Here is a 27,023-nt window from a genome sequence, read left to right on the forward strand (position 1 = left end):
ACATTCTCACTTATACGTCACCTGCAGCGCATTCATCAGAAGTCATTGTCAAGTGTCAATTAAATTAAATGAAAGTGAAGTACATTGTCAAGTACCTCGGTGCACCTCTTTTTTTCTTTGCAGGATGTGCTCTTTGGGGCCTATTTTATAAAAGTGCCCTCCTGTCTGACACTGCAGTGCCACTCCTATATGGGCCAGGTGTTTGTGCCGCCCACTTGTGTCGCTTAGCTTAGTCATCCAGCGACCTCGGTACAAACTTTTGGCCTAAAAACAATAATGTGAGGTGTGAGGTGTTCAGAATAGACTGGAAATGAGTGGAAATGATTGTTATTGAGGTTAATAATACCGTAGGATCAAAATTACCCCCAAATTATGTGATTTTAGCTATTTTTATGTTTTTAAAAAAATCATCCAGATCTAAAACCAATACCCGAAAAGCGTGGTTTTGAAAAATACAATCCAGATCCAAAACATGAGCGGGGATCTAGATCCAAAACACAAAACAGAAAAAGTGCCCGCCACACTTCTCTAGTGTATACTCTAGGATGGGACATAGCTGTTGATTTTAAGTGCAGATTGCAAAAATTATTTACTTTTTAAGCTGAGGCTTACTCAGGTGAACGTCTATGTGAACACCAGGATCGATGGCCACAATGTTGGCTTCCGGCTTGCGACGTCGGGATCGCAGCTATATGCAGGAAACGTCTCTTCTGCTGAGACTACTCCTGCATGTCCCTCCTAGAAATTGGATAAATTTGTAAATATATAGACTGAAAAAAGTATGTAAAACATGAAGAATCATTCATTCTGCGTCAAACTATACCTGGCATCATTCTCTATTTCATTATTATCTTTAAGAGCTATTTAGGTAAACTTAACTATGAATATCTGGACTGGTAGGCTGGTCATTATTATGTAACGATGGATTAAATGGACTCTCTCGGGCAAAGTACAGGATGTGTTTATTGTAACGGATCATAGAGAGAGACAAGCTGGAGAGTTACCATCCAAAAATATCAACAGGTCAACAGGAGGTTTAAATATTCTCCCAGTGTTACAAAGCAAATGATTCCAGAAGAACAGCGGAGGGAAGACTAAACCAGCTCCCCGTGTACTTTCTACGCTTTACAGCAATCACAGTAAGAAACCTACGTTTTTGCATAAGATATGGTAACTTTTACTATTTTATTTCTAAAGATATTTTCTTCAATGTTAGTGCCTATTATAACTGCTGCATCGGGTGTGAAATATTTTGTCAACATTTATAATGTCAACATGCGGCTGTTGACATGGTCATAATGTCCACATGCAGCATCATGACGACATTGATGAAATGTCAATGTGGTTAGAATGTCAACAAAAATCTCTGGTGGTCCAGTTTGACTTAATCGGTCCGGCATTGACGTCAAGATGGCTTCCAGAGAATCCTGCATGACTTCTGGTGTTAACATAGTAACATTGGCCCTCATTCCGAGTTGTTCGCTCGCAAGCTGCTTTTAGCAGCTTTGCACACGCTAAGCCGCCGCCTACTGGGAGTGAATCTTAGCTTATCAAAATTGCGAACGAAAGATTCTCAAAATTGTGAATAGACACTTCTTAGCAGTTTCTGAGTAGCTCCAGACTTACTCGGCATCTGCTATCAGTTCAGTACTTGTCGTTCCTGTTTTGACGTCACAAACACACCCAGCGTTCGCCCAGACACTCCTCTGTTTCTTCAGCCACTCCCGTGTTTTTCCCAGAAACGGTAGCGTTTTTCTGCACACACCCATAAAACGGCCAGTTTCCGCCCAGAAACACCCACTTCCTGTCAATCACACTCCGATCACCAGAACGAAGAAAAAACCTAGTAATGCCGTGAGTAAAATACCTAACTGCATAGCAAATTTACTTGGCGCAGTCGCAGTGCGGACATTGCGCATGCGCACTGGCGACTTATCGCTCCGTTGTGAGAAAAAAATAACGAGCGAACAACTTGGAATGACCCCCATAGTTTTTGAGGTTGAACAAAGACAAATTGTCCATCGAGTTCAACCTGTTAGTCTTAAAAATATTACAGTAGGAGATCACTCATTTTATCTTTGGTGAATGTTTAACCATTTGTTAGGCTGAATGTTTAACCATTTGTTAGGCGCCGCGGTCCGGGTTCCCTTCGCGGCCCGGCGCCTAGCAACTAGGGACGCCGAGCGTGCTGAGCCGCCGGGTCCCTAGCAACGCTAGGACGCCAGGACGCCATGCGCGCTGAGCCGCTGGCTCCCTAGCAACGCTAGGACGCCGGGCGCGCCGAGCCGCCAGGACCCTAGCAGCGGGGACGCCACGGGCGGACCGCTTTCCCCATTGCAGGGTCAATCTAGGTAATTTATTCACATGTTTGCTGGTCGTGCAGCAAGGCAGCTGCACAACATTTATGTTAATGAGGCTCTGGAACTCTGATTGGAGGAGTCAGGGTTTTAAGCCTTCCCAGTGCCTCACACAGACGCCGGTTATAGCTTCCTGCATGCTGCTTTGGTTTGCTGAACGTCTGTTCCAGTTCTGCTGTGTCCGGTCATTCCTGTCCTCAGAGTTTCCGAATCTTGGTGTTTGTCATCCCATCCCTAGGAGTCTTCTGGTCCTCATTTACCAACAACAGTCGCCAGAAGATCTCGTGTGGTTTTCGTGAGTGGCGGCTCTGCCGCGTGCTGCGGCCTAGGCTGCTTTATTTTGTATTCTGTTTTGGAGCATTTGTGGAGGTTTCCGCTTCCACAGTCCTCTCCGGAACTCGGCGGTGTCGGGTAGGAGAGTGGACAAATGGGTATTTTGGTTGTCCTTTTCCCTGGCGGTTTTCCGCACACTCTAGTTTTAGGTTAGTTTGTAGCCCCTGGCTTTGTTGTCTAGTTAGAGGGCCCCTTGTTATCACCCTGTCTCGGATTTCTCTTTGTCTCCCATTAAGACCTGAGGGGGCATCGGAGTTGGGCAGACGTAATCCGCCCTTCAAACGCGGCTGCCATGGGCTCAAGCAACCATAGTCTCGCAAGAGAATTCTTACAGCACGGGCGAGACAACGGAGATAGGGCGCATGGGGCTATTCCCGTTCCCACTCTCATTCTCAGCATTACGTTCAAGTACTCAGGTCCTTGCTATCAGATCTCCCCAGACCAGAGTATTGGAATCATAACACCATTATGTTGATTCCTCTTATTTATTCACTTTTTATTATTTTATTTTATCAGTGTAGTGCATGATTTACCCACCATAACCCTGTATATCTTTATCCATTAGGAATTTATCTAGCCCATTCTTAAAAGTAATGACTAAATCTGCCATTACTACTGTCTCAGGCAGGGAATTTCAAGTACGTATTGTCTTTACTGTGAAGAAACCTTTCCGTCTCTGCATGCAAAATCTCTTCTCCTCTAACCTAAGCGGGTGTCCACGTGTACTTTGTGGTGATCTTACAAAAAAACAAATCTCCTGCTAGCTATGTGTATTGACCCCTTATATATTTGTAAATGTTAATCATGTACCCTCTTAATCTTCTTTTTTCCAGTGTAAACATGTCTAGCCTATCATCCTTTCCTCGTATTCTAGCATCTCCATACCCTTAATCAATTTGGTCACCCATCTTTGAACCTTGAATCTAGCTCCAGGATATCCTTTTTATAGTATGGTGTCCACAGTTTTGCACAGTATTCTTAATGTATAAGGTGGAAAACCACCAAAATTCCTTGCACAGATGTATTAAATGTAATTACATCAGATAATCATCAGCTGCAAATAATTAGAGCCTATGCAAAGGGTCCTCAAAATAGACAACAATAAGACCAAAATATTATTACGCTTGATGTACCGACAGTAATAAATATATATATACACACTTTTACTCTATATGGTTGTGTTTGAATTAATTCAATCAATAAACAATGGCTAAACTCGCTTATATTAATAACAATTTTACTGTGTTTAAGTTAAAAATAACACATTTAAAATAATCAGTTACACCAATTACTTAACCAGGGAGTGTATTTTAGCTTAGCAGGGCTGCGATCGCTTGTGCAGCCCTGCTAAGCTAAAAAAAAAAAAAAATCAAGCAAAACATGATTAGCCCTGGACATACTGTACTTACCCTGTGCGACGATCCTTGCGAAGCTGGAGCAGGCTCTGATGTCAGACATCCACCCTCTGTTCTGCTGGACACGCCTGTGTTTTACTCACCACTCCCCAAAAACAGTCTTCAACGCTCCGGGTCCGCCCAGGTACACCTTCTTCCTGTCAATCTTCTTAGCGGTCCGCCCTGTGACCGCTTTCTTCTATAGACGCGATGTAACCCGGCGGCAGGGGCAACGTTGCGCATGCGCACTGCGGGCCGCCGTGCATGTGCATTCCGCACCCTTTCGCACAGCAGCGATAAACCGCTGCGAGCGAGCGGGTCGGAATGACCCCCCCCCCTAGACATTAAAACTAAGGAGCTGGAAACTGTGTTGTTCTTGTACTGCAGCCAATTGTATTTAAGCAAGTTCCACGCGTTAGTTTCAAGCCAGCAACAATGTATTAAATGTGAAAGGCAGAAAAGTTCCAATTGACATATAGCAACAGTAACACTGCTATTGTTGGCAGTGTTACTGTTGCTATATTAATTGATTAGAAAGATACCAGTCCACCTGCTACTTAGCGTCCCAGTGCAGGGGATATATCTCTGTGATATACTTACCCGATCCAGTGGGATTTGGCGGTAACAACAGAGGTGGTATGCTGAATAACAGGTGTGAGCTCACCCTGAACGTGATGTCCTCAATCGGCCGCTGGCACAATGATGGTGCAGGAATTCTGTCCTGGCCAGCGGAGAAGATAGCACTCCTGATCCGAATGAAGACAACCACATGTGTGACAGTGTTGATGCAGCGGTCCGTTATTCCTACCACACAGGTATGTGGGCTGATGTGTGGTCAGCCACAGTGTAGAATCCACCAGCAGCTGCTGATGCTGTGTAGTGCAGGAGACCCGTACTGACGTGCAGGGGGATTATACACCCTGAGGAAGACTCTTTGGAGTTGAAACGCGTTGGTGGTTTTTGTGTACCTTGAATGAGCCGGTGAGGTATCCTTGCAGAGCAATCAGGAGGGCAGTCCTACCCAGGTTATACCATCTGTTCTGTCCATGTGTTTTGCTTATGCCTTGGGACCAACAAGGCTTTTTATGGTACCATGCTTTATTTTTAATGTATTTTTAATGTATATCCATTAGAGATGAGCGGGTTCGGTTTTACTCTGATTTACTCGGTTCTCAAAATGGCATCTTATTGGCTCATGGACGTCACGTGTTTTGGGTAGCCAATAAGAAACATCCAGATAAAACCGATCTGGCGTTAATTCTGGCATTACATCTGAACCCGCTCATCTCTAATATCCATTAAAACTAGTGATGCGCGGGTTCGGTTTTACTCGGTTCTCAAAACAGAACCTTATGGGCTATCCAAAACACGTGACATCCGTGAGCCAATAAAATGCCGTTTTGAGAACCGAGTAAAACCGAGTAAAACCGAACCCGCTCATCACTAATTAAAACCGATTATTTATTACACTATGTGGAGCATGTTTGCATCTCTTTGAGGAAGAATTGGATTGGCTACACCACAGTATGTGAATTGGTTGGTTACACCAGGTGTGAATTCTGAAGGAAATATTCACTTGTGTTTAGTCTCCACGTTGCAGATAAGGTCCTGACTGGTTAATTTCTTCACCCATGACCCCAAAACCTTGACATAACAATGTAGGACTCCAATTTGTAATAACTCTTGCGCTATGATTATATAATTACAAGGTATGGCTGACAAGAATAACAAACTCCTGATAAATTAAAAATATATTTAATATTATATGAATTATCATGTATCATAAAACAAGACCGGTCTTAAAATTTCAAACATCAAAAAAATGACAAGTATATATACTTTCTAATAAATGGAGGTGGACTTAAGCATACTCTGTGCACAGAAGTGTAAAAAACAAGCTCTATAACAATGTAGGAGACTTGTTTGATATTATATCAAAGCATTTATTAAAGATTTAAATAATGGGAAATGGAACATAAAGGTGGGGCAGCTAGAGGTGGTGCTGTGGACACCAGCTTTAACTTCTCACTGACAGTCTGTGAGTCCTGACTCAAAGCCTACTTGACTTTGCCTTAGACACCAGTGCATGGTAAATCCATTTGTGTCACCCTTGCTGCCCCCCCATGTAGGGCTGTCTATGTGCATCATAACTGATTCAGCTTTAGCGACCTGCCTTACTGTGGCTTCATGCATCGCACCTGGCCGCACTGCTACTACCTGCCACTACAGATAACAGACGCATAAACTGCCTCAGTAAGGATGAGGGGAAGGGACAGTCTTGGTCAATTCCACCAGAGGAAAATGGATGCCTAAAAGGATGTCTCTGGTTCAATTATATCCCTGCTAAGGAGGAGTTGACCATTGTCCACCCTTTGTCTGGTAATGCGCGGGGCATGCATGGCCTGCAACATAAGAGGACTTTGTGCACAGGAAGCATGGGAAGGGGAGTCTGTGGGCTGAAGCCCTATTCTTTAGGTGTGTCACTGGTCTCCTTTAAGCCTAAGCATGAATTCTGTCACCTTTAAGATTTTGTGAGGACAAATGGTAAACCGAGTAGTATGAAGTTCCATAAACATTCCTGTTTAGCCTTTTGCCCGTCTTGCTGGTCCCACTAGGCAGAACCATACCAGGGCAGAAAACAAGTCTTCATAGACCACATCTAGTGCTGTTTTTCAATAAAAGATTATTTGTGTAACTATAAAAAAGCCTATGTTTTGTCTTCCCTCTTTAGAATTTACAGAATACATGATCGCTATGGACCCCGTCACAATTCTTCTGTCTGTTGTTGTCATTCTATATTTGGCAAATCTTTTTAACAATCGAAAACAACAGAAGTACAAGAATTTCCCCCCAGGACCAACAACCTTACCCCTCATTGGGAATTTGCACCTGATCGACAAGGGCAAACCTAATAATACATTTATAAAGGTAATACTCTGCTTCTAATTAATTACTACTAAATCAAATGGTTTTCTATAATATTAAAGAATGGACCAGACCACAGATAAATACAGGTTGAGTATCCCGTATACAAATATTCAAAAATATGGAATATTCTGAAATACGGATTTTTTTGAGTGAGACTGAGATTGTGAAACCTTGGTTTTCTGATGGCTCAATGTACACAAACTTTGAATAATACATAAAGTTATAAAAAATATTGTGTTAAATTACCTTCAGGCTGTGTGTAGAAGGTGTACAGTGTCAGACTGGGGCATGAAGGGCCCACCGGGGGAATGCAGTGATAGGGGCCCATACTTAGGGGTCTGGCCAGCCTACAAAGGGGGTGTGGCCAACCTCCACAGAGGCTTGAAATACACAATAGTTTAGTGCAGTGTAATGCAACATATCTACCATGTATAATACAAGTGCACAGTCTGGAACCTGATCCCTAGAGGAAGGAGTGGGGCTCTCAGGCAGTGGGGCCTTCCGGTGGTTTCCCTGGTACCCCAGTGGCCCAGTCCATCCCTGAAGGTGTATATGAAACATAAATGCATTCTGTGCTTAGACTTGGGTCCCATCACCATGATATCTCATTATGGTATGAAATTATTCCAAAATACGGAAAAATCCGATATCCAAAATATTTCTGGTCCCAAGCATTTTGGATAAGGGATACTCAACCTGTATTGGTGAGAGAGAAATAGGCTGATTGTGGGAAATTATGAGCCAATTTCATAGTTAAATATATTTTCTAAAAAGGGGTTGGATATGAAATACCGGCACTCGGTATGCTGACAGTCAAAACACCGACAGCGGGATCCAGAAGGCCAGAATCCCAACACATCCCATAAAGTATTTTAACTCTACCCCTACTCTTCACCATAACACACCCGTCCTGCAGAGTAACCTTGACCTCCCCCTCCCTCAGCCTAACCTTAAACTCCCCCTCAGAAATCTTAACCCTAACTGTCCACCAGCAAACTAACCGTAACTACCTGGTACTAACCCTAGCCCTCTCCCTAGTGCCTAACCCAGGTATTTACCTCCGGTATGTGTCTGTATTCTGACTGTCAGGATCCCATTGTCAGTCTTCTGATTTAGGATCCCAACTGCCGGTATTCTGACCACATTCCATTTATAATTGTCCTTTTAATGATCCATTGATTCTATTCTTTACTGTTGTTACAGCTGGCAGAGAAGTACGGCCCAGTGTTCAGCATCCAGTTAGCAAAAGAAAAGTTAGTTATCCTGTGTGGGTATGACACTATAAAAGACGCTCTAATTAACCACGCTGAGGAATTCTCTGAAAGACCTGAGTCACCGGTATTTGCGAACACATTAAGGAGATATGGTAACCACTGGAAGTCATTAGAATTCAGAGAAAAATCAGAGCTGGATACATACAGTATATATTAAACACATCATAGTGTATTGAATTGCAATGAATTCAATATTCCAGTCGCTACTCAGGTCCATTTTACAGAAGTGATGACATGCGGATCCCACTGACACAAAACGATTTTTGTCAAAACCACATATATTATACTAACTGTTCTAGCCGTTCTTAGCACTAGAGTTTCTGATTTTCACAGTTGTAAATATAAATGAGTGTTTAAAAATAAATCTATAGAGATGCAAATTTGAGACGTCTTAATGTCAGTAAATATTAATCCATGGTTCTTGGCTTTACCCCAGGATCACCCGTAGCAGATACAGTAAAAAGTGACAGGACCATTGTTGTCATTTATTAAATTCTACACATTGGAGGTGCAATTCAAATTTTGATCCGATTGTCCGTTTGGGCGTTATCGTTCCTGCAACGCAAGCCACGCATCGGTGATGGAGTAAGGGAGGCTTACATATCTCCTATATATTAGCCTTGTGACTCGGTGCCTGGCTTTCTAACGCTGGGCGGAGTCACAGGCACAGATCTGGGTGGCTGGATGCAGGCCAGGAACAGTCCCCTCCCTCGGTCTGCCCATCCCCGCCCAGTCCCCTCCCCATCTCCGCCCAGTCCCCTCTTTCCCTCCCACCCGCGGCAGACGCCCCTCCCCCACCTGCGGCACTCTCGCCCCCTCCCCCACCCATTGCACCCACACCTGAAGCACCCCCCCGCCCCTTCCCCCACCCGCGGCACTCCCGCCCCTTCCCCACCCGCGGCACTCTCGCCCCCTCCCCCACCCATTGCACCCACACCTGAAGCACCCCCCCACCCCTCCCTCCACCCGCAGCACTCCCGCCCCTCCCCCACCATTATAACCCACACCTGAAGCACCCCCCGCCCCTCCCCCACCCGCAGCACACCTGCCCCTCCAGCACCCCCGGCAGATACCCCTCCCCCACCCATTGCACCCACACCTGAAGCACCCCCGCCCCTCCCCCACTCGCGGCACTCCCGCCCCTCCAGCACTCGCGGCAGACGCCCCTCCCCCACGCACGTCACTCTCGCCCCCTCCCCCACCCATTGCACCCACACCTGAAGCACCCCCCCACCCACGGTACTCCCGCCCCTCCAGCACCCGCAGTACATGCCCCTCCCCCACAGATGGCACTCCCGCCCCCTTCCCCACCCGTAGCACCCCCACCACGCCCCCGCAGCCGCCACTCCCCCAGCCCCAGCCCCTCGGCCCCCTCCCCCACCCACATCATCTATAGACACCTTCCCCCATTCGTGGACCTACCACACCTCCCCCACCCGCAGCACCTCTGGACCATGTCCCACAGCACCTCCGGACCCCATCCACGGCTCCCCTGCCGCCACCCCTCCTCCACCCGCAGCACTTCTAGAACCCAACCTCACCCCCCCTGCAACCCCACCACCCCAAACACACTCCCACTACATCGCCCCTCCCCCACGCACACCACCTCCAGACCCCCTCCTTCATCCACAGCCCCCCGCACCCACCCCTCCCCCACCAACAGCATCTATACTCCCCTTCCACACCCACACCTCTCCCACCCGCACCCCCTCCCCCATCCGCGTCCCCTCCACACCTACCCCTCCCCCATCCACAGCACCTCTGCACCCTTTCCGCCATCCGTGCCGCTGCACCCACCCCTCCACCACCCGCAACACCCCTGGACCTCCTCCCGCACCCACACCTCCACCACACGTAGCACCTCAGACACCATCCGCAACCGCTACAAGTTATTCCCTGAATCAGGGTGATCAGCGGCACAGATAGGCACCTCCACCTCACTGAACCCACCCCCTTTCCAAACTCCCCACACATACACTGTACTTCAGTGAGTATAGATGCCACCAGTGGACATTGGATTAATTAAATAAGTAATACTGTGGGCACTGTGTGTATACGCGGCTCTGCTACCAGTGGCCATTGTGTGTATAAATGACACTGCTACCTGTCGCCATTGTGTGTATAAGTGGTGCTGATACCTGTGGCCATTGTGTGTATAAGTGACACTGCTACCAGTGGCCATTGTGTGTATAAGCGGTGCTGCTAAAATTGGCCATTGTGTGTATAAGTGGTGCTGCTACCTGTGGCCATTGAATGTATGAGCGGCTCAGCTAGCTGTGGCCACTATGTGTATAAGCACCTCTGTTACCTATGGGAATTGTGTGTAGAAGTGGCACTGCTACCGTGGGCCATTGTGTGTATAAGCAACACAGCTACCTGTGGTCATTGTGTATATAAACTGCTTTGCTACCTGTGGGCACGTTGTGTATAAACGTCTCTGTTACTTGTGGGCACTGTGTGTATAAGCCGCTCTGCTACCTGTGGGCACTGTGTGTATAAGCGTCTGCTACCTGTGGGTGCTGTGTGTATAAGCGGCTCTGCTACCTGTGGGCACTGTGTGTATAAGCGGCTCTGCTGCCTGTGGGTGCTGTGTGTATAAGCGGCTCTGCTACCATTGGGTATTGTGTGTATAAGCTGCCCTGCTACCTCTGGCCACTGTGTGGATACGTGGCTCTGATACCTGTGGCCACTGTGTGTATAAGCTGCGCTGCTACCTGTGGGCACTGCGTGTATAAGCTGCGCTGCTACCTGTGGGCGCTGTGTGTATAAGCGGCTCTGCTACCTGTGGGTATTGTGTGTAATAGCGGCTCTGCTACCTGTGAGTATTGTGTGTATAAGCTGGCCTGCTACCTCTGGCCACTGTGTGGATACGCACCTCCGTTACCTGTGGCCATTGTGTGTATAAGCTGCGCTGCTACCTGTGGGCGCTGTGTGTATAAGTGGCTCCATTACCTGTGGCCATTGTGTGTATAAGCTGCGCTGCTACCTGTGGGCCCTGTGTGTATAAGCGGCTCTGCTACCTGTGGGTATTGTGTGTATAAGCGGCTATGCTACCTGTGAGTATTGTGTGTATAAGCTGGCCTGCTACCTCTGGCCACTCTGTGGATACGCGGCTCCGTTACCTGTGGCCATTGTGTGTATAAGCGGCTCAGCTACCTGTGTCCATTGTGTGTATATGCGGCTCTGATACCTGTGGCCACTGTGTGTATAAGCTGCGCTGCATACACTAGCAGTATATACTACACTATGTTATTCGTTGTGCCCTGTGCCCACTCTTCACGCCCTCACAAAGGGCTACGTCCCCTTGACAATTGCATGCCCTTCCCCCTTGCAATATTTAACCAATAGCATAAACTTTTGTGAAGGTAATACTCCATATAATAACAATTATAGCACAGCTGAAGCCCATGCAGGGGTTAACAGGTCATAGCCTCTTGAAATGCTATTTTCTGTCTAACACCTTCCCTCTCTTTTATCCTCTCCCTACCACCCTGCCTCTCCCTATCCTTTACCGATCGCACAGCGTTTTTCTGTACATTCCCTTTCTCCCCCCCTACACCAGTCTACCTATTCTCAACCGGAACCCATTTCTGTATGCCCTCTATACTGCCCTGCATTTCTGGTTCTGTTATCTACCGACCAGCGTATGTTCAAAGGCGTGCAGGAGTTAACGGGGCGTAGCCCCTAACGACGGTGTGAAGAGCGCCCGTAGGGCGCGATGAATCACCTAGTGTATACAATAAAAGCTGTATCTGCAAATATATACTGCATATATATATATATATATATATATATATATATATACACAGTATATTTAAGCAAGATATTCAAATGAAGGCTGTTTATAGACTAGAAGGACTCAGTGATGATTTGATGGGGAGTTTCTGCCATTTAATCAGGTGGGGGAGGGGGAGGGAGTAAATGCCATTATGGTAATAATCATATGTTGCTATGAATATTTTCCTTATAAATTCATTCTATTCAGGTGTTATGTTTACTAATGGTGAGAACTGGAAAGTGATGAGACGATTTACTCTTTCAACATTACGTGATTACGGGATGGGGAAGAAGAGCATAGAGAACAAGATTAGTGATGAATGTGAATATTTGATGCAGACATTCAGATCCTATGAAGGTGAGTGTTTGCTCTGGTACTCTCTATCACTTACCCAACAATGATTCTAATATAATTCTGATACTATGCTCTAATATCCCTTATTCCATTTATTAGGGCAGTTACAGTATATAGTCATATACCAAATAACTACAATAGATCTTCTCACTCCTCCTTGTCTTTTACATAGTATTGAATTCCTATTTAATTACATATATATATTTAGAAATAGAGACATCAGGAGCGTCTTAAAGGTGGGTACACTCTAGTGGATGTGCTCTTTGAGTGACGTCGCCTAGTGTGTTCCCTTCCCTGCCGGGATGGTCGGCGGCCGGGCATACACACTGAGCAATATGACAATGACATACACACTGAGCGATATGACAATGACATACACACTGAGCAATATGACAATGACATACACACTGAGCGATATGACAACAATATCGCTCAGGGACGTCACGCCGCGGCCGGACCATGCATGTAATTTTTGGGCGACAGTCCCAAGTTGAGCTGCATGCACGGCTGACAGCAAGAGTCGGCGCCGGCATACGCACTGGCCGATATAAAAAACAATGTCACTCAGGAAGTGCAAAATGAGCGACATTGTTTACAATTATCGCCTAGTGTGTATGAACCTCAAGAGAGGAGGCCCGTGTACAGTCTCCATCCGGGCCCCCTCCTTTTCTAGCCAGCAGCGGTGTTGACTCTAGCGCTGTCCCAGAGTCTAGTGCATACCATACTTGCCTACCTGACCCTCTCCATGAGAGAGAAAATGCTCTGTTCCTGGACTTTCCTGGTAATGTATGATTGCCATCACCTGTGGTGAGCTAGTGAATTGATAAGAAAGGTGTTTCACCACAGGTGATGGCAATCATACATTACCAGGAAAGTCCAGGAATAGAACATTTTCTCCCTCATGGAGAGGGTCAGGTAGGCAAGTATGGTCTAGTGCCCATGTGCAGTTCTCCAGGAAAATGGTGCAGCTGCCATTATCCAAGGGATTTCTGCAGTGCTCTTCTGCCGGCGCAGGGCTCTGGAGGGTAAGTATTGAAGAACCCGAGGGCCCATGTTCACTGTACACACTGCACTCACTATAAATACACCAGTGGCACACATGCAGTATCAGCTCACTTGATAGAGATTTCCAGCATGACCTGGGTACAGTGACTTATACAGTAGCTATTGATGATGATGGTGATGGTGAAAACCTCTTACTGCAGGCACTGGTGGCTGTCTCCTCCTCACCTGCACAGATCTGGGTATAAAATGCTCATTAGACAGATCTTTGTATATTTGCCTACTCACTATTAGGTCACCTGTTAGCAGGGCCGGCTTTACCATTAGGCAGCTTTAGGCAGCTGCCTAGGGGCGCCGACCACTGGAGGGCACTAATGAAATTATCCAGCAAAAAACGAAAGGATTTCTCTGTATGCAGGACAGTAATGAACTTACAGATGTGGGAATGGAACGCCATAAGGAGCATACAAATACATGTATGTCTGTGCGTATATACAGTATGTATGTATATATGTATGTATGCATGCACATGCAATTAAAGGGATGTTTGCATACCAGCATTCAAAATGCAGACACCAGAATCCCAACAGTCAGCATCCTGAATTTTAATATGCTGGGGAGGGTTAGGCTGTGGGGAGGAAGGGTTAAGGGCCCTACACACTGGCAGATAATACTGCATGATATGAACGTTCTCGTTTATTAATGAACGAGAACTCGTTCAAATCGTGCAGTGTGTAGGCACCAACAAGTAACAATGTGCGGCCATGCGCTCGTTAATCGGTGGTGCCCTTTCGCCTATGCATGCAGGCCAATATGGACGATAGAGTCCATATTAGCATGCAGTGCTATGGAGCCGGGAGACGGGGGGAGTGAAGAAACTTCACTCCCCCCGTCACCTCCTCCCCGCCGCTGGGTTGCTCGGCGGCGGATCTGCCAGTGTGTAGGGCCGGTTAGTGTAAGGTTAATTAATTTCGTTCAAAATGTCAGTATTATGGTGGTCAGGATGCCACTGTCGGTATTTTGATTGTGGCATCACGTACCCAACACCAATTAATTATCCCCACGAGACCCCATATACAGTATTTTACAGTATATAAAGAATAGACGGCACTGAAGTACTTTTAAAGTTAAATATACTGTGAACAAAGTAAAAACATTTTTTGCAGGGATTTGCAGGTTAGAGGGCGCTAGACTGAAGCTTTGCCTAGGGTGCAGAGAGACCTTGCACCGGCCCTGCCTGTAAGGCTTCCTTTTTATTGCTTGTTCCAGTGTTGCTGGGTCCAGTGTGCCCAGTTTCTTCTTCATAATAGAAGCTCAGTATACACCATTAATAAAGCTTCTCACCTCTGTACCTGTACAGTTCTGCTTCATCTATCTTATAGACAGGAGCCAGACCTGGCGATCAGATAGTCGGCGCCCAGGGGGAGTGTAAATTCACCCCGTGCAAGTGTGCGAATGCATGTGTACGCCATGCGAAAATTCCCCTCAGTCAGTGGGCAGCTGCAAATCCGTTCGCACGTCACTCACCATCGAATGTTTTTACCAGTGTGTGCAGTGTGTGCGCAGCCCAGGACTTACTCCTACAGTGCGATGAGAACAGGTTGATCGGGTCCGGAGCTGACGTCACGCACCCGCCCTGAAACCACTTGGGAACGCCTACGTTTTTCCTGGCAATCCCAGAAAACAGACAGTTACCACCCCCAAACGGCCTCTTTTTGTCAATCACCTTGCGAATGCCCGAGCAATCGAAATGTTCGCACCATCCTGTCGCACAGCAGCGATCAGGTCTGAATCAGTCCCTATAACGTATACAGTGGAAAAAAAGCATACTTTTTAAGATTATTAATGTTAATATAAATTTGACGTGTAGACTTTGAACCAAGCATTAATCTATACCGGAGGACTGGGTCATGGCAGTTGAGTGACATGGAAGGAAAAGTCACTGGCAGTAGGGAAGCCAAACACCGCTGTCTTGACCTGTCACACCTTCAAAACTAGGGGTGACTCACCCTGTTTTGAAGAACTGTGTCAGGTGCAGCCAGTGGCACAGAGGGGGGGGGGGGTACAAATTACCTGGGCCCAAGTCTGATAGATGGGCCCAGGTCCACGCCTCCTTTGATTAGGCTGTGCCCCTTGAAAAGTACCTGTGCCCAGCCAGGCTCTCCACTGGCCTGGCTGGGAGGCATGCCATGCTCCTGTGAGTGGCTGCTTCTAATGTGCTAGACACCCCCCCAAAGAGGAGTGGCCATGCCAACAGCATGCTGTGGCCACACCAATTCCAATGTGGGCAGGGCGGCCCAGTAAGTTGTTGTACCGGGGCCCAGAATTTCTCTTGGCAGCCCTGGGTGCAGCTCCCCTCTTCGCCCCCAAACACTGCAGTCATGCTGTGGCTGACAGGTCTGCGAGCGACATCACAAGTAGGGTGGCTGATCCTGGGCCGTTTTTTTCAATCCCGGGAATCGGGACTGAAAAATGATCAATCCCGGGATTCCCAGGATACCCGGGATTGGCTTCTTTTCAATGTGTCCCACCCCCCTTCCCTGCCCAGCCCAGATAACTCACCCTAATCTGGACAGGGGGGGGGGGGGGCTACACGATGGAGGTGCAGGACGGCAATGAGGTCCAGAGGGGGAGCGGCTGGCTGCGCTGCATGACCTCTGGCTTCATGACGTCTCTTCCATAGATCCGATGAGCCGGAGAAGGAGGACAGCAGCAGTCGGGAAGCAGGAGTGGGGATGGTGAGTATTTTTTTTGTATTTATTTTGTGTAAGAGGCGCTACAGGGGGCATTAATACTGGGGGCACAGCTACAGGAGGCACTGTACTGGGGGCACAGCTACAGGGGGCATTATTACTGGGAGGACAGCTACAGGGGCATTAATACTGGGGGCAAAGCTACAGGGGGCATTAATACTGGGAGCACAGCTACAGGGGGCATTAATACTGGGGGCACAGTACTGGGGGCAAAACTACTGGGGGCACAGCTACAGGGGGCTTAGTACTGGGGGCAATACTACTGGGGGCGGAACTACTGGGGCCATAACTACAGGGGGAACAGCTACAGGGGGCATAACTGTGACCACGCCCCTCCCCTATGAAGCGACGGCCTATTTTTTGCCACGCACCCAAAGCGCACGCTAGCCCTGTTTTACCTGTCGAGGGGGGGGGGGGGGGGGTGCCAAAGGAAACTTTTGCCCTGGGCGCCACAAGGTCTAGAACCGGCCATGACCATTACTGCCGCAATCCAATATCTGTCTGAAAAGACAGGACGGCTACTTACAGCAGTTAAAATGCGGCATGGGAATAGAAAACATGTCATGTCAAATATTTGGAATATGAATAATGCTGCAGAGAATAGCAATCATCTGCAACATTAACTTGGTATGTAACAACGCAGAGGTGTATTGTATCAACGGCAGAATTATACTGTTACTACTACAGGTTGAGTGTCCCTTATCTAAAATGCTTGGGACCAGAGGTGTTTTGGATATGGGATTTTTCCATATTTTGAAATAATTGCATACCATAATGAGATATCATGGCGATGGGACCTAAATCTAAGCACAGAATGCATTTATGTTACATATACACCTTATACACACAGCCTGAATTAAATACAATATTTTTAATAACTTTGTGTATTAAACAAAGTTAGTGTACACTGAGCCATCAGAAAACAAAGGTTTCACTATTTCACTCTTACTCAATAAATTCCGTATTTCAGAATATTTGGATATGGGATGCTCAACCTGTACTAATCATGTGCAAACATATTGGGAACAGCAGCAAAGTCAAACATCAAATTAGTTGGAAGTGGGTCAGCGATTGCATACACAGCGCTGTCAGTAGATTCTCCATTTAAATAAAAATGTCAGTAAATACACTTAATCACTGCACACTTTAGCAAAAACATGTTAGATGTTATTATCTTGTATATAAACTATAAATGTAAAAATATAATTAGTTCATAATGTCAACAGGGGCAAATTGATCATTCGTCAAGGAAAAAAAAAACAGCTGACGGACAGTTGTGTCCAGCATCATTTTACGCACTAAGGAGTCGCACATGTGTGTACATCGCCACTGCGGCTAGCCGCGCCTGTGTGCGACTCGTTCGTGTGAGAGTACACACCATACAATCCTATGTGTCGTCTGCAGAACGCTAGTCATGGCAGACAACCCACGATTGTGAATAAACTGTATAAACCTCAGATCCAAAAATTCCATAATGGTCACAGTACAGCTTCAAAACAATTGAGAGATTGGGTAAAGACTGGAGTGGTCCTGTCTGCGGAGGATGTTCCATCGGGGTGTATGTGTGTGGGGGTGGGGGGGTTGAGGGGGGTGTCTGAGACAGCTGTCACTAGGGAGATGGGGAGGGAGAGAGTACAGCATCACTGTACCATTTTTTACTCCATCTCTGGGCCATACAAGGAATCTTTAATCTCTTCCTTTCTGTCTTCACAGTCACAGTTGTCACAGACAACCCCCAGTACGGCAACAACGGGGACATGGCTTTGTGAAAGTGCAATCTATGGCCACGCCCCTTTCTCTCAGGCCACACCCCTTTTTGGGCGGGCACGCACAGATGTCCCTCTCAATCTGGTTCCAATATTGGGAGGTATGAATATGGGTGGTCATTCTGAGTTGATCGCTAGCTGCATTTGTTCGCACCGCAGTGATCAGGCAAAAAAACGGCAGTTCTGCGCATGCGTATGCGGCACAATGCACATGCGCGATGTACAGGCACAACGAACTATGCAGTTTTGCACAGGATCTAGCGATGCATTTCTGTTGCACTGGTTGCCGCAGAGCGATTGACATGAAGTGGGCGTTTCTGGGTGGCAACTGACCGTTTTCAAGGAGTGTTCTGAAAAACACAGGCGTGCCAGGGAAAATGCAGGCGTGGCTGGGCGAATGTTGGGCGGATGTGTGACGTCAAATCCGGAACTGAATAGTCGGAAATGATTGCAAGTGCTGAGTAGGTTTTGAGCTACTCTGAAACTACACAATTTTTTTTTTGCAGGTGCTCTACGATAAAAACATTCGCACTTCTGCTAAGCTAAAATACACTCCCAGTGGGCGGCGGCATAGCGCTTGCACCGCTGCTAAAAACTGCTAGCGAGCGATCAACTCGGAATGACCCCCATGGTATGATATTCCCAGCGTGACTGAGATGCACCAAGTTGAGTACAGTATCATACAGTAATTCACTGACATTTTTCACCTTATTCACACCGCAGAGACAGGGAAACGCCACTAACGGTGTATCAGGGACACTAGGCCGAGACTTCTAGCTGCACAGAAATTGGCCTAACACACATACAAGTAGCAGATGAAGCTCAATGCAACTTGGCATTAAGAATGACCATGGCTTTTCACATCGGAGACCTTTCTACACAGATTCTGACTCAGGGCCTAAGTCAGACCTGATTGTAGCCGTGCAAAAGTTTGCCCGGCTACGATCAGTTACTCAGACATATGGAGCGACGCATGTCTGGCTCTACTTACCCCCCCCCCCCCACGCACACACACACATCCCCCCGCACAGGTACTAAAGCATCGCACAGCGGCTGCATGTGACATCACAAAAGCACCCCGGCCCGCCCCCCGCATGGTCTGGGCACGCTTGCGTTGCCCGGACCACGCCCCTAAAATGGTGGCCAGAAGCCTCCGGCCGGCGCCCTCTTGAGGCGATAGCAGGTCTGAGATGGCCATCGGCTATCTGGAAAAAACTCACAGCAGTGATCAGGTCTGAATTAGGCTCTCAGTCATACGCAAATGTCCAAATGTCACAAACCCCAGTGGTCGGTGTACGCTAGCAATGCAGTTCTGCGGCTACAAGTTGATTTATTTATGTGACCGAGTGGAAAAGTTGCAAGTGACCTGGCGCGGCGCTTCCGAGAGGTGCTATATGGAGCGACTGAAGCCACAGTACACACATGTATTTTTCTTTTTCTCACAACTGAGAGCGTAATTTTATATTAAAATTCTATATTTGTTTTATTTTCAGGAAAACCTTTTAATAATATGACCATCATTAATGCAGCTGTAGCCAATATAATTGTGTCCATACTAATCGGGCGTAGGTTGGAATACGGGAATCCAAACGTTTTGAGGCTCGTGAGTTTACTTAATGAAAATCTCAGAATTCTGGATAGCTCTATGGTCAGGGTAAGTATTATCACACCATCTGGTTAATTTTAATGATATTTATTATTATTATTATTATTATTATTATTTACTAGTCAATACTATGGGGGAGGTGTATCAAACCTTGGAGAGAAAGTGGAGAGAGCTAAAGTACCAACCAATCAGCTACTGTCAGTTAGAGGCTTGGGGGTGGGGGGGGGGTTATCAAAGCTTGGAGCGAGATAAACAGTATGTTTAAAAGTATATATTTTCTCCTTACTTTCCCTAGTTGTACAACAGTTATCCCTCGGTGGTCGGCTGGCTTCCTGGAAGTCACAGAAAATTTTTGGAGAACAGTAACAAGATGCTGGAATTTCTCAGAGAGACTTTTATAAAACAGGAGAGAGAACTGGACATCAACGATCAGAGGAATCTTATAGAGTCATTTCTTGCCAAGCAACAAGAGGTGCAGTATGTAGTGCAGTCCTTGTCCTTAAAAGTCACATTCACACATGTAAATAAAGACAATACGTTTTTACTATGGTGGTCATTCCGAGTTGTTCGCTCTGTAATTTTCTTCGCATCGCAGCGATTTTCCACTAATTGCACATGCGCAATGTCCGCACTGCGACTGCGCCAAGTAAATTTGCTATGAAGTTTGGTATTTTACTCACGGCATTACGAGGTTTTTTCTTCGCTCTGGTGATCGGAGTGTGATTGACAGGAAGTGGGTGTTTCTGGGCGGAAACTGGCCGTTTTATGGGCATGTGGGAAAAAACGCTGCCGTTTCTGGGAAAAACGCAGTAGTGGCTGGAGAAACGGAGGAGTGTCTGGGAGAAAGCTGGGTGTGTTTGTGACGTCAAACCAGGAACGACAAGCACTAAACTGATCGCACTGGAAGAGTAAGTCTCAAGCTACTCAGAAACTGCAGAGAGAAGTCTTTTCGCAATATTGCGAATCTTTTGTTCGCAATTTTGATAAGCTAAGATTCACTCCCAGTAGGCGGCGGCTTAGCGTGTGCAATGCTGCTAAAAGCAGTTTGTGAGCGAACAACTCGGAATGAGGGTCTATGTCTTTTTACCTCCTTGATGTACATTTTTTTAGTAATGTGGTAGTCTTTTTTCCAGACATTAGAGAAATTGCAGCATAATATTGCACTACATTTGTAACCTTTGCCTTTTGTTACCTTTATAGACTCCGACCAAATCTGGGATGCTGACAGAATATTAAGTCCGCTCTATGGATTGAGGTTAGGGTTGTATTTAGGCACAATTAGGGCTAAATTCCACAGACAGTTCAAACAGCAACGTAAACTAATGTATAATGGGTGCAATTCAATTGTTCATTGCACCGGATCTCTTGTCTAATGTGACAGGAGATCGGGGGGGAAGGTGGAAGGAGAAATTCAACTGTGCTTTTTTATTGCACCACAACCAGAGAGGTCAGGTTTAGCCTTGTAAAAAGCTAAACCTGGCCAACATAAAGAGCTCATGCATAAGGTCCTGTTTGAGCGCTCAAACTGACCACTTTTCATGCATTTCAGTTTGCCACCCCCAGGGGATGCGAGCTGAAATGCCAGCGCTGGCAGCTGATCATGCCTGAATGTAGTTACAGTTGAATAACTCAATTTGGGCACCGTCTACTGGCTGCGGGCGGTTCACACAACTGAATTCCGCACAAGATTCAACATTTTGCTGTAAAACTAAATTTCAACCATCTTTAAGTAGCCCATTTATCAATATGATGATCACTGAGGCCAAAACTAAGGCTGAATCAGATTCGAAGTGACTACAAAGGTGGATGTCCACGTAGAGATGTGCACTTGAAATTTTTCGGGTTTTGTGTTTTGGTTTTGGGTTCGGTTCCGCGGCCGTGTTTTGGGTTCGACCGCGTTTTGGCAAAACCTCACCGAATTTTTTTTGTCGGATTCGGGTGTGTTTTGGATTTGGGTGTTTTTTTCAAAAAACACTAAAAAACAGCTTAAATCATAGAATTTGGGGGTCATTTTGATCCCAAAGTATTATTAACCTCAAAAAACATAATTTCCACTCATTTTCAGTCTATTCTGAATACCTCACACCTCACAATATTATTTTTAGTCCTAAAATTTGCACCGAGGTCGCTGGATGACTAAGCTAAGCGACCCTAGTGGCCGACAAAAACACCTGGCCCATCTAGGAGTGGCACTGCAGTGTCACGCAGGATGGCCCTTCCAAAAAACACTCCCCAAACAGCACATGACGCAAAGAAGAAAAAAAGAGGTGCAATGAGGTAGCTGTGTGAGTAAGATAAGCGACCCTAGTGGCCGACACAAACACCTGGCCCATCTAGGAGTGGCACTGCAGTGTCACGCAGGATGGCCCTTCCAAAAAACACTCCCCAAACAGCACATGACGCAAAGAAGAAAAAAAGAGGCGCAATGAGGTAGCTGTGTGAGTAAGCTAAGCGACCCTAGTGGCCGACACAAACACCTGGCCCATCTAGGAGTGGCACTGCAGTGTCACGCAGGATGGCCCTTCCAAAAAACACTCCCCAAACAGCACATGATGCAAAGAAGAAAAAAAGAGGCGCAATGAGGTAGCTGTGTGAGTAAGATAAGCGACCCTAGTGGCCGACACAAACACCTGGCCCATCTAGGAGTGGCACTGCAGTGTCACGCAGGATGGCCCTTCCAAAAAACACTCCCCAAACAGCACATGACGCAAAGAAGAAAAAAAGAGGCGCAATGAGGTAGCTGTGTGAGTAAGCTAAGCGACCCTAGTGGCCGACACAAACACCTGGCCCATCTAGGAGTGGCACTGCAGTGTCACGCAGGATGACCCTTCCAAAAAACACTCCCCAAACAGCACATGACGCAAAGAAGAAAAAAAGAGGCGCAATGAGGTAGCTGTGTGAGTAAGATAAGCGACCCTAGTGGGCGACACAAACACCTGGCCCATCTAGGAGTGGCACTGCAGTGTCACGCAGGATGGCCCTTCCAAAAAACACTCCCCAAACAGCACATGACGCATAGAAGAAAAAAAGAGGCGCAATGAGGTAGCTGTGTGAGTAAGCTAAGCGACCCTAGTGGCCGACACAAACACCTGGCCCATTTAGGAGTGGCACTGCAGTGTCACGCAGGATGGCCCTTCCAAAAAACACTCCCCAAACAGCACATGACGCAAAGAAGAAAAAAAGAGGCGCAATGAGGTAGCTGTGTGAGTAAGATAAGCGACCCTAGTGGCCGACACAAACACCTGGCCCATCTAGGAGTGGCACTGCAGTGTCACGCAGGATGGCCCTTCCAAAAAACACTCCCCAAACAGCACATGACGCAAAGAAGAAAAAAAGAGGCGCAATGAGGTAGCTGTGTGAGTAAGATAAGCGACCCTAGTGGCCGACACAAACACCTGGCCCATCTAGGAGTGGCACTGCAGTGTCACGCAGGATGGCCCTTCCAAAAAACACTCCCCAAACAGCACATGACGCAAAGAAGAAAAAAAGAGGCGCAATGAGGTAGCTGTGTGAGTAAGCTAAGCGACCCTAGTGGCCGACACAAACACCTGGCCCATCTAGGAGTGGCACTGCAGTGTCACGCAGGATGACCCTTCCAAAAAACACTCCCCAAACAGCACATGACGCAAAGAAGAAAAAAAGAGGCGCAATGAGGTAGCTGTGTGAGTAAGATAAGCGACCCTAGTGGGCGACACAAACACCTGGCCCATCTAGGAGTGGCACTGCAGTGTCACGCAGGATGGCCCTTCCAAAAAACACTCCCCAAACAGCACATGACGCATAGAAGAAAAAAAGAGGCGCAATGAGGTAGCTGTGTGAGTAAGCTAAGCGACCCTAGTGGCCGACACAAACACCTGGCCCATTTAGGAGTGGCACTGCAGTGTCACGCAGGATGGCCCTTCCAAAAAACACTCCCCAAACAGCACATGACGCAAAGAAGAAAAAAAGAGGCGCAATGAGGTAGCTGTGTGAGTAAGATAAGCGACCCTAGTGTCCGACACAAACACCTGGCCCATCTAGGAGTGGCACTGCAGTGTCACGCAGGATGGCCCTTCCAAAAAACACTCCCCAAACAGCACATGACGCAAAGAAGAAAAAAAGAGGCGCAATGAGGTAGCTGTGTGAGTAAGATAAGCGACCCTAGTGGCCGACACAAACACCTGGCCCATCTAGGAGTGGCACTGCAGTGTCACGCAGGATGGCCCTTCCAAAAAACACTCCCCAAACAGCACATGACGCAAATAAAAATGAAAGAAAAAAGAGGTGCAGGATGGAATTGTCCTTGGGCCCTCCCACCCACCCTTATGTTGTATAAACAGGACATGCACACTTTAACCAACCCATCATTTCAGTGACAGGGTCTGCCACACGACTGTGACTGAAATGACGGGTTGGTTTGGACCCCCACCGAAAAAGAAGCAATTAATCTCTCCTTGCACAAACTGGCTCTACAGAGGCAAGATGTCCACCTCATCATCATCCTCCGATATATCACCGTGTACATCCCGCTCCTCACAGATTATCAATTCGTCCCCACTGGAATCCACCATCTCAGCTCCCTGTGTACTTTGTGGAGGCAATTGCTGCTGGTCAATGTCTCCACGGAGGAATTGATTATAATTCATTTTAATGAACATCATCTTCTCCACATTTTCTGGAAGTAACCTCGTACGCCGATTGCTGACAAGGTGAGCGGCAGCACTAAACACTCTTTCGGAGTACACACTTGTGGGAGGGCAACTTAGGTAGAATAAAGCCAGTTTGTGCAAGGGCCTCCAAATTGCCTCTTTTTCCTGCCAGTATAAGTACGGACTGTCTGACGTGCCTACTTGGATGCGGTCACTCATATAATCCTCCACCATTCTTTCAATGGGGAGAGAATCATATGCAGTGACAGTAGACGACATGTCCGTAATCGTTGTCAGGTCCTTCAGTCCGGACCAGATGTCAGCATCAGCAGTCGCTCCAGACTGCCCTGCATCACCGCCAGCGGGTGGGCTCGGAATTCTGAGCCTTTTCCTCGCACCCCCAGTTGCGGGAGAATGTGAAGGAGGAGATGTTGACAGGTCGCGTTCCGCTTGACTTGACAATTTTGTCACCAGCAGGTCTTTGAACCCCAGCAGACTTGTGTCTGCCGGAAAGAGAGATCCAAGATAGGTTTTAAATCTAGGATCGAGCACGGTGGCCAAAATGTAGTGCTCTGATTTCAACAGATTGACCACCCGTGAATCCTTGTTAAGCGAATTAAGGGCTCCATCCACAAGTCCCACATGCCTAGCGGAATCGCTCCCTTTTAGCTCCTCCTTCAATGCCTCCAGCTTCTTCTGCAAAAGCCTGATGAGGGGAATGACCTGACTCAGGCTGGCAGTGTCTGAACTGACTTCACGTGTGGCAAGTTCAAAAGGTTGCAGAACCTTGCACAACGTTGAAATCATTCTCCACTGCGCTTGAGACAGGTACATTCCACCTCCTATATCGTGCTCAATTGTATAGGCTTGAATGGCCTTTTGCTGCTCCTCCAACCTCTGAAGCATATATAGGGTTGAATTCCACCTCGTTACCACTTCTTGCTTCAGATGATGGCAGGGCAGGTTCAGGCGTTTTTGGTGGTGCTCCAGTCTTCTGTACGTGGTGCCTGTACGCCGAAAGTGTCCCGCAATTCTTCTGGCCATCGACATCATCTCTTGCACGCCCCTGTCGTTTTTTAAAAAATTCTGCACCACCAAATTCAAGGTATGTGCAAAACATGGGACGTGCTGGAATTTGCCCATATTTAATGCACACACAATATTGCTGGCATTGTCCGATGCCACAAATCCACAGGAGAGTCAAATTGGGGTAAGCCATTCCGCGATGATATTCCTCAGTTGCCGTAAGAGGTTTTCAGCTGTGTGCGTATTCTGGAAACCGGTGATACAAAGCGTAGCCTGCCTAGGAAAGAGTTGGCGTTTGCGAGATGCTGCTACTGGTGCCGCCGCTGCTGTTCTTGCGGCGGGAGTCCATACATCTACCCAGTGGGCTGTCACAGTCATATAGTCCTGACCCTGCCCTGCTCCACTTGTCCACATGTCCGTGGTTAAGTGGACATTGGGTACAACTGCATTTTTTAGGACACTGGTGAGTCTTTTTCTGACGTCCGTGTACATTCTCGGTATCGCCTGCCTAGTGAAGTGGAACCTAGATGGTATTTGGTAACGGGGGCACACTACCTCAAGAAATTGTCTAGTTCCCTGTGAACTAACGGCGGATACCGGACGCACGTCTAACACCAACATAGTTGTCAAGGCCTCAGTTATCCGCTTTGCAACAGGATGACTGCTGTGATATTTCATCTTCCTCTCAAAGGACTGTTGGACAGTCAATTGCTTGGTGGAAGTAGTAAAAGTGGGCTTACGACTTCCCCTCTGGGATGACCATCGACTCCCAGCAGCAACAACAGCAGCGCCAGCAGCAGTAGGCGTTACACGCAAGGATGCATCGGAGGAATCCCAGGCAGGAGAGGACTCGTCAGAATTGCCAGTGACATGGCCTGCAGGACTATTGGCATTCCTGGGGAAGGAGGAAATTGACACTGAGGGAGTTGGTGGGGTGGTTTGCGTGAGCTTGGTTACAAGAGGAAGGGATTTACTGGTCAGTGGACTGCTTCCGCTGTCGCCCAAAGTTTTTGAACTTGTCACTGACTTATTATGAATGCGCTGCAGGTGACGTATAAGGGAGGATGTTCCGAGGTGGTTAACGTCCTTACCCCTACTTATTACAGCTTGACAAAGGCAACACACGGCTTGACAAATGTTGACCGCATTTCTGTTGAAATACTTCCACACCGAAGAGCTGATTTTTTTGGTATTTTCACCAGGCATGTCAACGGCCCTATTCCTCCCACGGACAACAGGTGTCTCCCCGGGTGCCTGACTTAAACAAACCACCTCACCATCAGAATCCTCCTTGTCAATTTCCTCCCCAGCGCCAGCAACACCCATATCCTCCTCATCCTGGTGTACTTCAACACTGACATCTTCAATCTGACTATCAGGAACTGGACTGCGGGTGCTCCTTCCAGCACTTGCAGGGGGCGTGCAAATGGTGGAAGGCGCATGCTCTTCACGTCCAGTGTTGGGAAGGTCAGGCATCGCAACCGACACAATTGGACTCTCCTTGTGGATTTGGGATTTGGAAGAACGCACAGTTCTTTGCGGTGCTTTTGCCAGCTTGAGTCTTTTCAGTTTTCTAGCGAGAGGCTGAGTGCTTCCATCCTCATGTGAAGCTGAACCACTAGCCATGAACATAGGCCAGGGCCTCAGCCGTTCCTTGCCACTCCGTGTGGTAAATGGCATATTGGCAAGTTTACGCTTCTCCTCCGACAATTTTATTTTAGATTTTGGAGTCCTTTTTTTACTGATATTTGGTGTTTTGGATTTTACATGCTCTGTACTATGACATTGGGCATCGGCCTTGGCAGACGACGTTGCTGGCATTTC

The 27,023-nt window shown here is 47.3% G+C and overlaps 1 protein-coding gene across 1 annotated transcript in view; it reads left to right on the forward strand.

The window, feature by feature from the left end:
• The first annotated feature begins 1,021 nt into the window (after positions 1–1,021).
• LOC134910837 (uncharacterized) overlaps positions 1,022–27,023 on the forward strand; it is a 239,741-nt gene continuing 213,739 nt past the window's right edge. The window contains exons 1-6 of the mRNA XM_063919221.1: positions 1,022–1,170; positions 6,816–7,012; positions 8,216–8,378; positions 12,272–12,421; positions 19,433–19,593; positions 19,841–20,017. Of these exons, the coding sequence (XP_063775291.1) occupies positions 6,830–7,012; positions 8,216–8,378; positions 12,272–12,421; positions 19,433–19,593; positions 19,841–20,017 (834 nt within the window). The 5' untranslated portion in view covers positions 1,022–1,170; positions 6,816–6,829. The remainder of the gene's footprint in view (positions 1,171–6,815; positions 7,013–8,215; positions 8,379–12,271; positions 12,422–19,432; positions 19,594–19,840; positions 20,018–27,023) is intronic.

This window comes from Pseudophryne corroboree, chromosome 4 (assembly GCF_028390025.1).
Source record: "Pseudophryne corroboree isolate aPseCor3 chromosome 4, aPseCor3.hap2, whole genome shotgun sequence".
Taxonomy (NCBI): Eukaryota; Metazoa; Chordata; class Amphibia; order Anura; family Myobatrachidae; genus Pseudophryne; species Pseudophryne corroboree.